The sequence below is a fragment of the Bombus affinis genome, chromosome 16, assembly GCF_024516045.1.
Source record: "Bombus affinis isolate iyBomAffi1 chromosome 16, iyBomAffi1.2, whole genome shotgun sequence".
NCBI classification, from domain to species: Eukaryota; Metazoa; Arthropoda; class Insecta; order Hymenoptera; family Apidae; genus Bombus; species Bombus affinis.
In genome coordinates, this window is record NC_066359.1 from 2,649,081 (window position 1) to 2,664,724 (window position 15,644).

Below are 15,644 nucleotides of genomic sequence, written 5' to 3' on the forward strand. Positions count from 1 at the left end.
ATTTCAACAACGAGCGGCTAGTCGACTTCTACGTAGTGGAAGCGTCAACGGGTAGATCAAGTCATCTGGGTGAGTCGTTTCCATTTTACTCCGATTCTGGAGCTAGTGTTCACTAATTAAAGAATCCGTAGCCTCGAGATCTTCTGGCAAAAGAACGACTGACATAGTAGTAATGCGAGGAGTAGGAAATACCTGTATTAAACGTACACCTCCCATTTTGTCCATTGTGTGTATTAATGATTTTTACATTGAAGATAATTTTCCATGTCCTTGCTGATAGTGACTTAAGATATGACATCGCGATTAGTCGTGAAATTTTAAGCCAGGGTTTTGACGTAACATTACACAAAATAGCCTCGCTATGTGTAAAACAAAAATAATTAATGTCTGTAGTAAAACCGCTGAAAACGAGATCGATGTTAATGAAGTTGACACTGATGTACATGGTAATGATAAAAGTCGATCAATTTCTCTTCTCGACAAATTCAAAGATTCATTCGTTACGGGTGAAGAAGACAAACGGCTCAGATAGATTATGTGTAGATTCCCGAGAGCTAAATCAAAATACGGTCGCAGATTTACCCATTATTGCAGATTAAATTGCAAAAGGCGAGATACTTTATTAGCCTAGACACAGTCAGCGGGTTTCATCAAATTCCCATTCATCCTAATTCGACGGAGTATACAGCGTTCGTTACCCCCGACGGACAATTTGGGTACATAACGATGCCGTTTGGACTGAAAAATGCACCGTCCGTTTTTCAGAGGGCCATTCTCAATGCCTTAGGTGACCTCGCTTATTCATACGTTGTTGTTTATTTGGATGACGTCCTAAGTATTGCCGACTCGATAGATCAAGCTTTAGGAAGATTGGACATCGTATTAAATACCCTCGTAAATGCCGGATTTTCTTTTAATTTTTCTAAATGCTCTTTTCTAAAGACGTCGATACTCAATTTGGGATATGTAATTCATAACGGAGAAGTTCGGTTCCAACCCGGGTAAAATACGGAATCCAACTATGGGGAACAGCAAGTAATTCCAACATTGAAATACTCCAACGCTTCCAATCGAAAACGCTAAGATCCCTATTAAATGCACCCTGGTATGTTACCAACGAAACAATCCACCTTGACCTCAAGATACCTACAGTCAAAGATGAAATACACAAGTTCAGAAGCAGATATAACATAAGAGTCAACAACCACCACAACCCACTAGTCACCCAACTACTGGACACGACGGACCAGATCGGCAGACTAAAAAGAAAATACCCTCTAGATTAAATCCTTAGTTTCTACTAGAACCAACAATATAAAACTATTATAATCCATGTCATTGTATCACGCCAAACTAAGTTACTGAAAATTCTCAACGAGAATTGATTATAAATATTCTAATAAATTAAAAAAAAAAAAAAACCGGGTAAAATACAAGCCTTGAGTTCTTTACCTGCACCAACGACCGTCACACAGCTTAGACAGTTCATAGGTTTAGCTTCCTATTTCAGAAGATTCGTTCCTAAATTTTCACAGGTAATGAGACCCCTCTATGCGCTCACTTCAGGTAACAGAAATATAACTTGGACAGATAGGCATGAAAAAATAAGACAAAAGGTAATCTCCGTCCTGGCTGATGCGCCGGTGTTAATGATATTCGACCCCAATTACTTGACAGAACTGACGCTATACAGACGCTACACATACTGACGCTAGTTCAGGGGGATATGGTGCTATTTTAATGCAGAAAGTAGAAGGTAAAAACAGAGTAGTAGTAGTACTATAGTAAAAGAACTAGTCCTGCGGAATCCAGGTACCATTCGTATGAATTAGAGACGTTGGCAGTTGTAAACGCTGTTAAGCATTTTCGTCACTGTTTGCCTGGACGAGAATTCCTTGTCGTTACTGATTGCAATTCTTTGAAGACATCCAGTAGTAAAGTATATTTAAATGACAGGGTTTACAGGTAGTGACCTTACCTACAATCTTTTACCTTCGACATTATGTATCGGGAAGGCAAACGAATAGCTCTGGCCGAATCTGGCCGAAATCTCAGAAGATTTGCTATTAGCGGAACAACGTCGTGATCCTCAAATTTCGGAAATCGTCAAAAAGTTGCAAAACGATGAGCTCTCGGAAAACATCGCAAATACGTACGAATTACAGTCCAGTACTCTTTGCCGTAGAATACAAAGAAAAGGCAAGATTCTCTGTTTGCCTATTGTTCCAAGAGGTTTTAGATGGTCCGTTATTAACCATGTGCACCAGTCAATTATGCACTTAGGTTGGAATAAAACGCCTGAGAAACTGTACGAGTACTACTGGTTCGAAGGAATGGAAGTAAATTCGTAAAGAACTGTCATGCTTGTCAAGTTTCTAAAGCGAGTTCAGGTAAAATACAAGCCGAACTACATCCTATACGTAAGACCAGCATAACGTGGCATACCGTTCACGTGGACATGACGGACAGCCTGAGCAGTGGGATCGATCTGAAAGAGTGCGTTATTGTTTGGTTGACGCTTTCACTAAATTTGTATATCTACATTACACCCGTAAAATAGATTCTTTTAGTACCGTTAAAGCCTTTAGTACCCTTAAGTCCGCTATATTTTTATTCGGCAGTCCCTGCCGGATAATAGCGGATCAAGGAAGATGTTTTACGGGCAAAGAATTCCAGGATTTTTGCCAAGGTAAACGTATTGAACTCCACTTAATAGTGAGATGGTATGGTCCGTGATGATTGTCACTGGTTCTCGTCCGAAGTAATTGTTGTTATGGGGTGTAGATGTCGCTGCTGAGGCACTGCTGATTTTTCTTCCTAATTTAGTTGTCCATCTAGTGTCTGCAATCCGTTCATCTAAGTTTTCCTTTAAGTAGAGTATTGATTTGATCCCTATTTTTCTTTTTATATGGTATATTATTGGGATATTATTTTGGTCTTGGTCGTCTAGGTATAGAGAAGCTTTGGGGGAGATCTAACCTGTTATCAGTATATTTTTGTAATATGAGTCGTTTGGAAACAAGCAACCGAAGATTAAACTATTTTCTTTTATCTTCGCAGCTTGCGCGAAGTGGTTTCTTGTTAGTTTTAAGATGTGATGCCATCGAAGTCGGAGGATTTTTTGTTGTTTAGTGTGGAGAAGATTATATTTAGTTGGTTGTAGTTCATCATTAATTTACAACATGCTTTAAGGAGTTCTTTCGGATTGCGATCTCAGGAAGAATGTTTTCGACTACGAAGCTAGTCTTTGCCTACTCTCGCGAATGAAGTAATACTTTTCCACTCTCAAGTAATTACACATTGGACAGATTATTGTACACGGTCTTTAATATATTTTGACTAACACATCTTTTCCTTTCGTTAAGAGATTTCGAGTTTCCTTTATCATTTTTACCAGCTTTCAACCTACTCCATATTTTACTTGTATAACACAGTTTTTTTACGACGCTGTGGCAATTTTATAAAATGATGCACTTGCTATTTATAAGAAAATAAATAAGCAAAGACATGTATTATATGTAAATTGTTGTAATTTCACTTTGAACTCGAACTGCGCATCTGTCATTGTTGCATACCACCGCCCTCTGTCTAGAATCGTTCATATAGACTGTCCTTGTCGCACAATCTTGCGTTCTTTGCGTACGGATAAATCATGTAATGCCATCTATCTTCGCATGCTCCAAGTCGCTGTTCCTTTCGCTTTCAATAGAACATGGTTTGTCAATAGATGTCAGCACGTGCTTTGTCCGTGGGACAGGGAATATATTAGTATAAGATAATGTGCTACGAGATCATAGATATATACATGTGTCAGACAAAGGGTGTCATACTGTGCAACAAGGATAGATATATATCTTCTGCTAGACGAAGACAGCGATAGTATGCGGCAAGGATATAAAATAGGAGTGATACTAGACGAGAAAGTTTTGCAATTCTTAAAATTATCATTGTATTATATCAGTATGTTTCGCAGCATTTAAGATTTGTAACAATTATGTCAGTTGTATATACCTTGTTATTGAATATAAACTTTTGAATACAAATTCTCATTAATATTTAAATTTCTTTTTGCCATTAAACAAATAAAAAAGACAATACAAAATTATTGATTTAGTCCTCGCGAATTTGTGTTACGGAGACGATCACTGCCCGCAACTCTTGGACGATGCAGCAGTAAGAACAACTGCAGGATGTTGAAAGCCATTCGTTTGTTACAAATTTGAGCTTCGAGGATTTTTGCATAGATGATCCAGCATACGACATACGTTTTAGACGACGCACTGCAGTGCTACGCGCCTATTACTAGGCAACCATCCACGCAGGCTTCATTTTCCTCCATTCCACACGTATAAATATCTATATATACACATACATAGTTTTAAGACGGATTGTAAACGGATTTGTAAACGTAATTTACAAGAATTTCATTATAAAAGTTATTTTTAGATAGGATTGAATAAAGTACTAATCTATAAGAATGTCATAAGACGTGCAGAGTTATTTAATTAAGATATATTAATATTCGTAATAGAATTATATAATTTATATAATTTCTACATTGTACATTACTGAAAGGTTTCAATAAACGTTTAATTAAAGTTAATCAGCTGTTTAATCATTTCATGGTCTGTTCAGCTATCCTAGAATGACCAATGCTAATCCTTTAACGAAAAGTAGAGTAGCAGACTTTTTAAACAAAGTTCTAAAACTCGAAACGCGAAAAATAGCCCTGTTCACCATTAAATTGGGTTTCTTGAAAATGATGTCATTTTCCAAGAATTCTTCGGAATCAAAATTGTAACAAAATCTTTGATCTGTTTTGTGATTTTGTATCAGGAGAATATAAGAGTATAGGAAGTGGCACGAACACGACGATTCTTGGAATTTGTCATCGTCTCTGAATTTTTCAAAGCTATATCGTAGTCTTTCTCAACTATCTTTTTTAACCATATGCCAATTTCATACGTTTTACTTTTTGGGAGATTGGATAATGTAAAGGATACGTGACATGATTGTAAAATGCTGTTAAACTATTTCGATTTATTGAAACCCTTATAAAATACATTTTGTACAATAATTTTGCAATAGATAATCTCAATTTTTATTGTATTATATGATCATTTCCAATTGTTGCTAATTGTGAGTCGAACACAGTTATCTATAATCAATATAGAAAAAAGCAATTTATACCTAACAACTATATATTTATACCTAATAATAATAATAAAATAATAAATTATAATAAAACTTCTGTAATACGTGATTCGTGATTTCCAAAAATTGATTTTAATTGAAATTGATTGATTTTCATAAATCACGAGTTTAATAGTATTATTAAATGGTGCAAAATATCTTCATTTTAATTATTTCAATAAATCAATGATATAGAATTTTCATTTCTATATTTTTCATTAAGAATGTAGGAAGGGAGTTGGGGTCAAATTCAAAAGATGCAATCACAAAAGTTCAAAAATGAATCCACTTAAATGAAATTTTTGCGAACGCACAGTTGGTCAAGACGTGGACCCTTAGCTGCTATAATCGCCTAGCGGTGAAACATGGAACTAATATCTTTATGACGAAATTAAAAGATGAAACTTCTTAGTCTATAAGTCAGATTCTGAAATAATGTCGGAATTAAATTAAAGCTGTAACTCTCAGAATCCTTCTTTATAATACTTCCGGTTTTCAACGTAATTAATTAATTACATGTAATAATTAATACGATATGGCCTATTTTAGCCTCTTTAACGCTATCTATCGAAATGTTCTGGTACTAAATAATTAAAAAAATTAAGTGGTAATGGTAAACCTTACTACATGATAAAATTCTAAATGTGTGAAAATTGACCACGGAAAGAGAAAAATTCGTTAATTTTCAATGGGGATTCGATTTATTAGGCATTACCAAGAGCACATAACTACAGTTGATAACTCCTCTATCTCTATCATACTCCCACCATTGTCTTTCTTTACCTTGGACATCATACGAACAGATATCGACGACCTCTTTGAGTATCCTATATTCCTATTAACAAATCACGATTTTTAACCCGAAATCATGATTTTTGATAGATGGCGTTGATCTCAGGATGGCTTTCATTGATTGTGACATAGCATTAAATTACGCTGCCGATTTTCGGTAGATAGCATTAGAACAGGCCTGAATATATCATAATGGATGAAAACAAAAGACATGTGTACAGATTTTAAAAGATGATATTTCAGGTATCTTTAGAAAAAAGTTTGTTAGTTTTATACGTTCTTAAATAGAAGGAAACGAAATGCATCATAGCCATTTGAAGCTTTTTCTTTATCAGAGAGGCAAGAATGCCACACAAGCAGCAAACAAGATATGCGCTGTTTATGGTGGCGCTATAGCTGCAAGAACTGTGCGGAAGTTTGCCAGATTTAAAGCTGGTAATTTCCATCGTGAGGTTTAAGAACACTCGGGTACGCCCTCTACTACTGATTAAGATCAGATGAAAACACTGATCCAGAATAACCTACGCTATACGACACCTGAATTAGCGGAAATGTTAAAAATATCAAAATCCACCACCCACGAGCATTTTGCGAAGCTTGGCTATATAAACCGTTTTGATCTGTGGGTTCCTCGCGATTTAACGGAAAAAAATCTAAAGGATAGCATTTTCATTCGCGACTCGTTGTACAAACGCAACGGGGAGACACCATTTTTGAAGCAAGTGATATTTGAAGATAATGACGACAGATCAAAAATGGATTATTTATAATAACGTTGAACAGAAAAGATCTTGAGAAAGCGGATTGAATCACCTTTAGCCATCGCAAAAGTCGATCTTCATCCGAAGGAAGTCATGCTTTGTGTCTGGTGGGACTGGAAAGGAATCCTGTATTATGAATTTTTACCAAACAACCAGACAATATATTTGGAAAAGTATTGCTCGCAATTAAATAAATTAGGAACAGCAAATTGAACAAAAACGTCCAGAACTAACAAATCCGAAGGGCGTCGTGTTTCGTGAGGACAATGCGCGGTCTCGCGTCTCTCTGACTACTCGACAAAAGTTGTTGGCCATGCTTGGCATATACTACCACCCCACCCACGGTATTCACCAGACATTGCACACTTAGATTTTTATCTAACTAGATCAATACAAAATTCCCTTAACGGCAAAAACTTTAATTCTTTGCACATAAAAAATCATATTCTAAAGTTTATCGCCGAAAAACATGAGAAGTTCTGAAAGGATGGAATGTTCGAGTTGCATGATAGATGGATAGAGGTTGTGTAAGAAAGGGAACAAATGGTAGGCACCTATATAATTCGATAAATGTATATCGAAATTTAAACGCGCTGCGTTTGAACTTCCCTAAGAACTACGACCATCTAATTTGTTTATTTCATATCCATAATTTTATTAATGATATCTCATCGCCCCTTTATTAAATTTTATCCGACAATGACAATCTTATTTTATTGTAGAGCAGAATATGTAATCATTTTGAAATTATACGTATAAATAATACCGTTAAAAAAAAACTATAAAATACATTTCTCAACGTTTTATTATTGAAACTTCTCATTGCACATATACATTATTGTTACAAATTACTTTGCTGCATCTACACGAATGTTACATACACTAATAATATCGTATAGAAATATTACAAACAGGTACAAAAGCTACACTACTTCTTTATTGTACGTTTTCTTATTATTATTATTATTTTTTTTTTTTTTTATTATGAATTATAAATATAATCATTCACTAGAGTTTAATCCTTTATCGATGGAATAATGTTGAAATTGAATGATCTTGTCATGTGTTTTACTTTAATGATTTGTTATATAGAAAAATAAGAAGAAATCTTCCAAATCTTTCCCTACTCCCTTTTACAAAAAATAAAGAGTTAATAATTTCTTCGAATGGAATGCAGGTTCTGCACAAGTAATTTTTCAGCTAATTAATCGGATTGATATACATATTCATCACAATGAACGCTATTTGTATTTATGTACAACATAATCATCTCGTTACTTAATTAAAAAAATTGGTTTATTATTTCCCAGCTGCTTAAAGTAGCTTTGTTTTATTTTTCTCCTTCATCTAATGAATATGTTATTTTAAAAGTAAAGTACTTGATTAATTTGATGAATTTGTTACTCAACTGGTGAATTATAATACTTTCACGTTATATATAAAAAAACTTGATACTTCAATCATACCTCTAGTTTATCATATATAAATATCATCAATGGTGCGGAGAGATCTATGAAACAATGGTAAAGATTTTGCAATGCTCTAACCACTAGTTGGCAGTGTAATTTTTCATTTCACATTAGCCATTGATTACAGGGGGGAGGCAGTAGAATAAAAATTTCGACAAAAATTATCTTTCACAATCAAAAACGGGTAGAAGCACGATTTCTACACTGCAAGTACTAAAGAGCATGGTCAAAAAGTACGTCTAGACTTCTTCTGGCACTTGAAATTCTAATAAGGCATCATTCTATGAGTCCAAAGGTGTCATAAAAGTACAATCATTTATGATAAGTGTAATGAGAAATTGTGAAAAATGTAGATGAAGGTAACGATGCATTAAACGCGAATTGGAAGCTTCTGACTTTAAATGATTATAGCATTCGAAATGAATGCATGAAATGCAAGAATTCAAAAGTTATTTTGTAAAGGAAAGTCGATACTTACACGGTATGTAAAAGAAATATTGGTCAAATTGTTAATTAATAACAACAAAACGCGACGAATTAAGATAAGATATTATGATGAAAATATTCCATGATAAATATTCCTAATTACATATACTATAACTTACTTCTAAAACAAGATGGAATGTATCAAATGCATTTCGAGGCATCATCAAATGATCGTATTTTTATATGTTACGACTTATAAAATGATGCATTAGTAGAATTTTAGGTACCGGAAACTGTACAAGGGTACCGTTTGCTCACCTTCCTTCGTAATGTATAACAGCGTATTTTTGTCAGTGCTAAAGACACTTTACGCGTACACTGAAAATCGACTAAAGAATAAATGAAAACTTACAACCTAACTTGAAATGTCCTCATTTAAAAAGTTTGGAATTTCGATTGATACAAACAACAGAAATCCTGGATGTTTAATTCGAAAAAAAGTTGAACGCTCTGGTCGTATAAAAAGATTCAAACGTAGTATAGTGACCCGCAAAAGTATTCGCGTACTTATCATAGAAAATTTTTATGTGCATATTGCACGCGTTATATGAGACATTTAAATATTTTATTACCACTATAATGAGACACGATTGCCAAGATCATATTGGCAACTTGAATCCAATTTAAGAATATACATATACAAGTTACAACATATTTACTGCAAACTTACTAGAAAATTAGTACACAGTACGAATAGTCGCTTTAAGCATATAATCAGTGTTCAAAATAGTTCTATTGAATACTAAGAATTCGTTAATATTTTGGATGATTGCCTGTTTAAATATTTTTTTGATCAAAATATGTATAAACTTGCACTAAATGTCTTGTAACTTCGATATATTTTTTCAAAATAGTTACAAATTTTACCAATATGATAATGATAGTCGAATATCATGATAGTACTAACGAAATTTAAAAGTATTCCCCATAATACACGTAATATTTTCATAAAAGATATCGACAATTGTACGAATACTTCTATGAGCCGCTGTATATCAGCTTATAGCTGATATCAATGAGAATACTTTTTCCATAATACTAAGTGTATTTTCGAGCTTCCGCGGGAAGACGCGGTCACGAGAAAACGCGTCAACGGCAGTCGTAAATTCCCGTTACGATTATAAGAATAAACACCACGAATAAATCAACCCCCTTATTTCTTTTGAGATAATAGGGCTGATTGGTTAACAGGGTTATAAAATTTGTATTTCCAATACTTAATACACTGAAGAGTTACATACATATGATATAAATGACGTAGACGATACTTAGCGTACGTAGCAGCCACAGATTTGTGTACCTGTGAACTCAGTTGATCGATTGAGTGAAAACCAGGATACACTAGCACTTCTGTCGCGATTGGTCTCGCTTCACTTCAGGTTCAGCCATCACTGCATCACGACACAAAGGATCGTTCTTAGGAGTAGATGCTACAGTGGACAAGTGCTGAGGTTTCGGTGGACCTGACACCCTCTCCCCCTTTGAACTCTTTTGATTATGACGATATCCGAACAAGCGTACAAACCCAGACGGTTTGATGACGCCATCCCTGATCGTTATGACGACAGGGATGAGCGCGCCTTGAGGCTCAAAGCCTCATTCGCGACCCAAACCTAAACCCGTAAACGGACCCCCTCTACATGCGGAGGTCTGGGTTTGTACGCCTGTTAGCGCCTTGGGCCACGAACGCGATTAGAATTAAAGAATTCTTTATTCATTCTTTCTCACGAAGAGTTCCTGTGTCAGCGCTCGCCTATTATATAGCTGTAACTGTTATGCGAGATTGCTGAAAGTTCTAGACATGCCAGGAAGACCGATAACCAGTGAAGAAGATTCGTTTATGCGAGTGATTTACGCTGGTAATTATACTGTACCATCATCATCGGTTACTTTATGGATGGATTGGATAATACAAAACTGAATCATAGAGAAGTTCGAATGCGAGCAAAGCCTCCTAGTTATGTTGAATCTGAGGAAGACGATTCTATTGGGTGGTTCCGTAAGATCAATCAACACACCCATTACCTATATGCCGCATATCCTTGTTTAGTAGTTTATGCCACAAGAATAATTGCGGACATGTCTTTTACTATCGATGAAGGATTAGACCCTGTCTGGCAGTTACCTCCAGACATTCGACCTAACGATGCCAATGCTGGAAATGCCACTTCGAATTTACTTGGTTTTAAGCCAGCAAATAAGTTAACACCTCTTCAAATGCAATGGTTAATAGAGAGTGGTTTTAATGACGAAGCTGGGTATGTCTCAACCCACCCAACCATTCCTAATCATTCCATTGCTAGCAGAGCTAATGACAGCGGTACAAACGGAACTCACCGCGACTAAGATTAAACTTGTTCTCAGTCTGTTATACTTAGTCTGTTCAGTTGCTACTTCTGTCACATCACGAGGACCTTGCTCTATTACGAAAGAACATTCAGTGTTCATCTATCGGAGTGTCGTATTTCGAAGTATCGTCTACGTCATTTATATTATACTTAACGGTGTAACTCTTCAGTGTTGGAAATACAAATTTTATAACCCTGTTAATCGCAGTGTTATACCACATCGATCACCCCTATTATTCTACAAGAAATAAGGGAATCGATCTATTTGTAGTGTCGATTCTTATAATCGTAACGGGATGACGCGATTTCTCGCGACCGCGTCTCTCTGCGAAAGCTCGAAAATACATGGTCCTTCGAGCCAGATTTCCCGTTAAATAAATCTCCGCTTTTTGCGTTAGGTCACCACCCGCTTTCTCCGTAATTCTTAAGAGCGCATAATAAACCCAAGGATTTTTCTAAAACCGGCCATAGACCAAAAACATTTCTAGAATTAGAAAATTCTTCAAGACAAACATATGAACTGAAAACGTGTGTTGAAACAATGGCGCTAAAAAGTTAAACTTTTACGGTGGGTCCTTGGATTTATTGGGCATCGGAAGGACGGTACGTGGACCGTTGGCTGTGAAGCAGCGCGGGATGGAGTGCAGATGTCTTGCGCGACATAACACTAAGTTTTTCAGATGCGGATTCAGTAACTCGAAGGCGGCTACACTATTCGTACAAAGTTTTTTAATTACAAAGAGCCTAAAAAAAGTGACTTATACACACTTGTATTTATTATTCGATTCTCGCAGCACCTACCGCTGAAAATGCATTAAAAAAATACATCCATTATTATTATGGCATTCTTCAAGGTGTACACGAGCCAAAAATAATATCTAATGTCAGATTTTATTTTTAAAGAGTGACATTTACCCGTTTGTCGAGATCAGACAGTGCGTTAAGTTAATAGATGCTAAAGTTAATCGATCAATTAAATGACGAAATACATAATTCTACACGTTTTTTTTTTTTACTTGAAGTATCAAGTCTATGAAGAAAGAAAATAATTTCCATTAAATATTCTAATGTTAATCTCTACGCACATTATTTATTAAAAAACTTCAACATAATCGTTATCTCTTTTTTACGTAAAATGTTCGTCTCTCTAAATGACGTGGTTCGATCGAAATTCATTAATCGTACATTAGAAATGAAAGGGAAAGTATTTACAACGACTGTACAAAAATATGTGTGTTCAACAAAATCTTCACAAACAGTCAACAGAAAAAATAATGCGTACAAGTTAAATATAAACTTAGATAAACTCTAAATACGTACGATTGGTCCCATATCTCGAATCTTTTTTCGTTTTCTTTTTTCTTCTTTTTTTATTTTATAGGAAAAAAGTAGCCTTTGTACACCTTAAAGTAACATCTTACAACGTCTTCGCAAGGCGAAGCTACTGTAATTGTGTAAAACTAGTTTGTAAAAAGACGATGCTCGCCGTTATTTACAAGTTTCGATTGAATCTACTTCGAACATTCCAATATAAGATTTATAAATCAGATTTTCCAACTTCACTACTTGCTTTTGAGTTGCTTTTTTATAAATGCGTAAGAATATAAAAACAAATTTCTGCATTGCGAAACACACCTGAGATAAACATAAAAAAGAATGAAAATGTGATTCGAATTGGTTGTCAATTTCGTTCACCTAGGTTCGAATTTGATTAGGAACAAGATAATTTGCTGATTACATTTTGCAAGTTGTCCTTAAGTGTGAAAAAACATCGTTTTAGATATACGTTGTATTTCACTCTTTTTACTTTCTCCGATGTGTTTTCATAGCGAGTTTCGGATTTTTGCGCCCAATACTTAAAACAATATTGAGACGTTTCGCATCTTAAATTGTACAATGAAAGAAAAAAAAAGCGCAGATTTAAGTAGATCCGTTTTTCTTTTACTCTCGAAACGAATGACTAAAAAATATACATATAGTCATTGCTTAAAAAAAATAATTACATGCTCGACGTGAAAGTTACCTAGTTCCACTGGCCTAAAATTGAATATCAAGGAACGTTTCAATGCTATGCTTAAATAAAAAAAATATTAAAGAAGCAATGAACGAAATGAAAGAAGAGAAAACACGAGATTTTATCGGGAACTTAAGATACTGAATCAGGTATACGATTCCCAACTGTTTCTACATATTCTACAAACTTTTACAAATTCAGATCCTCCTATAGCTGTCTCACCTTTGTACTCTACCTGGTTATGCGAATCTAAGTAACTTCATATTTGTCAGGTATACAATCGCGTAAAAATTTACAATTATTACTTAGTCCAGCAATGTATAAAAAAGTATAATACATCAGTCTGGCCACTCATTGACCAAATACTTATCGATCTATATTTTTAGCTAACGCTTTATGAATATTTTTTCTTCTTATTTCCTCTTTATCTTTGTCTCTGTTTGTTTCGCAACAATCATGACTACGCGAATTGATCATATATAAAAATTGCCTTCTAAAGAAAGCTAAATGTATATTTGTCGTATCTATTTTACAAGTTAATTGAAGAAAGAAAAAAATTTAGATAATGTGGACCAACATTTACGAATGTGGTGAATCTAACATTCGTCAAATAGTCGACGACCGCCAACAGAAAATATTTGATACAAAAATATTCCTTTTGTTCAAATGATTCATCTAAGTCAAAGAACAAAACGCTATCAAATTAGATGGAATTACATAAAATAAATCAATAATATAGGTGAATATACCATTAAATGGGAATTGTATGAGAAACCAACGATACAATATCATTAATTTTTCATCTAAAAGTCTACAAATGTAATAAAAAGATATAAATAAAATAAATTTAACTCATGTATGTTCACCGGCGATATATATATTCTACGAATTTCTACGAGTCAAAGGACTCGCGTATCGCCAAACTAGGAAGAAGAATTATCTGAAAAATTACAATTGTAATTATTGCATGATTATATATGCAATCAAGTATTTGTAGAAAAATAGAAAAAGGTATGACTTATACAATCAATTCTTTAGATCATAGAGCTTTCCGATAATTCTCTTGGTAGCCATTATTATAATACAAAAGTCCTCTGCATAATCCTAATATTCTGTTGGAATCTATTTTCATTTACTTACAAATTCGTGTTTTATAAGTAAATGAAAATTTGTTGTGTAGCATAGAATAGCAGGATTATCGACCGCATTAAGAAAATGAATGATAATGAAAAAAGAGAATAAATTACGTTGTTTAGAAGTGGAATGTTTCCTGCGTATCAAATATTTTCCTGAAGCGTTGTACTTGTCGATTTATCTACATATATGTATATGTATATACATACATTAGTATATAGAATATATGTATGTATATATATATGTATATATAGATAGATAGATGGATACGCATAAAATTAGTAATTTATAATTCGACGATGAACTTAATCAATTTTAAGAAATGAACTGCTTCCCGTTCCGGCTCGTAAAAAAAAAGGTGTTTTTCTTCGCGAAGTAGTCACAGGTTGATACACGTAATTCCCTTGTATCGCACCGGTTAATGTCTTTTGCCTTTTCGTACTGGAACTAAGCTCATACTCGAACGGTTCTTGCTTTGAAATATTTAAATGCATATGTAACGCGTCCTTATTGTCCTCGATGTCAATTTCGTCATAAAGATGCTCTTGAATATCTACATCACAGTCTTGGCTGCTCTCATCGTAACTATCTGTTACCGAGTTTGCAGCTATATGACCGTGAATAGATTCCTCGTACGTCGTGTTTTCTTCAACTGCTTCGTCACCTGAACTTTCCGTTTCTTCAGATACGTCACCGCTACCTGCGTACTTCATTTCACCCCTTTCGAGTAATTCCAAATGGTCTGGATATATCATTGCTTTTTTGATAGCTAAAGGATCTTTTCTAGACCATTTCTGTACCTCTTCGTCCATTTTTGCCACTTTGGCCGGATTGATAGCCCATAAGCAACCTTTTCTCTGGTTTCCATTTCCGGCAGGTTTTTCAATTTTTTCGAAACACTTGTTCAACGATAAATTGTGCCTAACTGAGTTCTTCCAGCCGTTGGGCGCAGTTTTGAAGTACGGAAAATGCTCGCTGAAATAAAAAATGGACAGTTATCGTCTGACAATTATGATCGTGTAATTTTCTAAGAAATATATCTCTCAACAATTAAAAAATTAAATTATATCAAATTTATATTTCGTTGGTACTGTTAGAAACTGAATAGACATCGGAATAAAAATTGTTAATGTCAAAGCATTATTATGGCAACAGTGTAACAATGGATTGCAGCGAGGGGGAATGGAAGCTCGTTAAACAAAGAATAAGCCCCACATTTTCTATGGGGACTGTACCCAGGCATGCACCTGGAACACGGAGGGCCCCATACAAAATGGCAGCTTCCCCCTTGTGTAACCTGGGAATAAAGAGAAAGGAGGACAATACTTTTTCCCCTCGTGGGCCAAGTACCGGAGGGTTTCGACCAGCCCTTATCCTTCCGGCCAAATGGTCGAAAATAAGCGGCTGGCGACACATCGTTTGTCAAATAGGAATCTACCCCATTGTA

At 34.9% G+C, this 15,644-nt stretch overlaps 1 protein-coding gene and 2 long non-coding RNA genes across 3 annotated transcripts in view; all 3 read right to left on the reverse strand.

Annotated features, from left to right (window-relative positions):
- Positions 1 to 215: 215 nt before the first annotated feature.
- Positions 216 to 1,560, reverse strand: LOC126925421 (uncharacterized). The gene is made up of 2 exons (XR_007713923.1): positions 1,453 to 1,560; positions 216 to 936 (listed from the first exon to the last, which is right to left on the reverse strand). It is a non-coding gene; the product is annotated as an uncharacterized LOC126925421 (long non-coding RNA).
- A 51-nt stretch (positions 1,561 to 1,611) lies between these two features.
- On the reverse strand, positions 1,612 to 3,591 carry LOC126925420 (uncharacterized). The gene is made up of 3 exons (XR_007713922.1): positions 2,574 to 3,591; positions 1,979 to 2,488; positions 1,612 to 1,880 (listed from the first exon to the last, which is right to left on the reverse strand). It is a non-coding gene; the product is annotated as an uncharacterized LOC126925420 (long non-coding RNA).
- Positions 3,592 to 7,533: 3,942 nt separating this feature from the next.
- The window catches only part of LOC126925616 (uncharacterized), a 31,683-nt gene continuing 23,572 nt past the window's right edge, over positions 7,534 to 15,644 (reverse strand). The window contains exon 4 of the mRNA XM_050741378.1: positions 7,534 to 15,172. Within this exon, the coding sequence (XP_050597335.1) occupies positions 14,503 to 15,172 (670 nt within the window). The 3' untranslated portion in view covers positions 7,534 to 14,502. The remainder of the gene's footprint in view (positions 15,173 to 15,644) is intronic.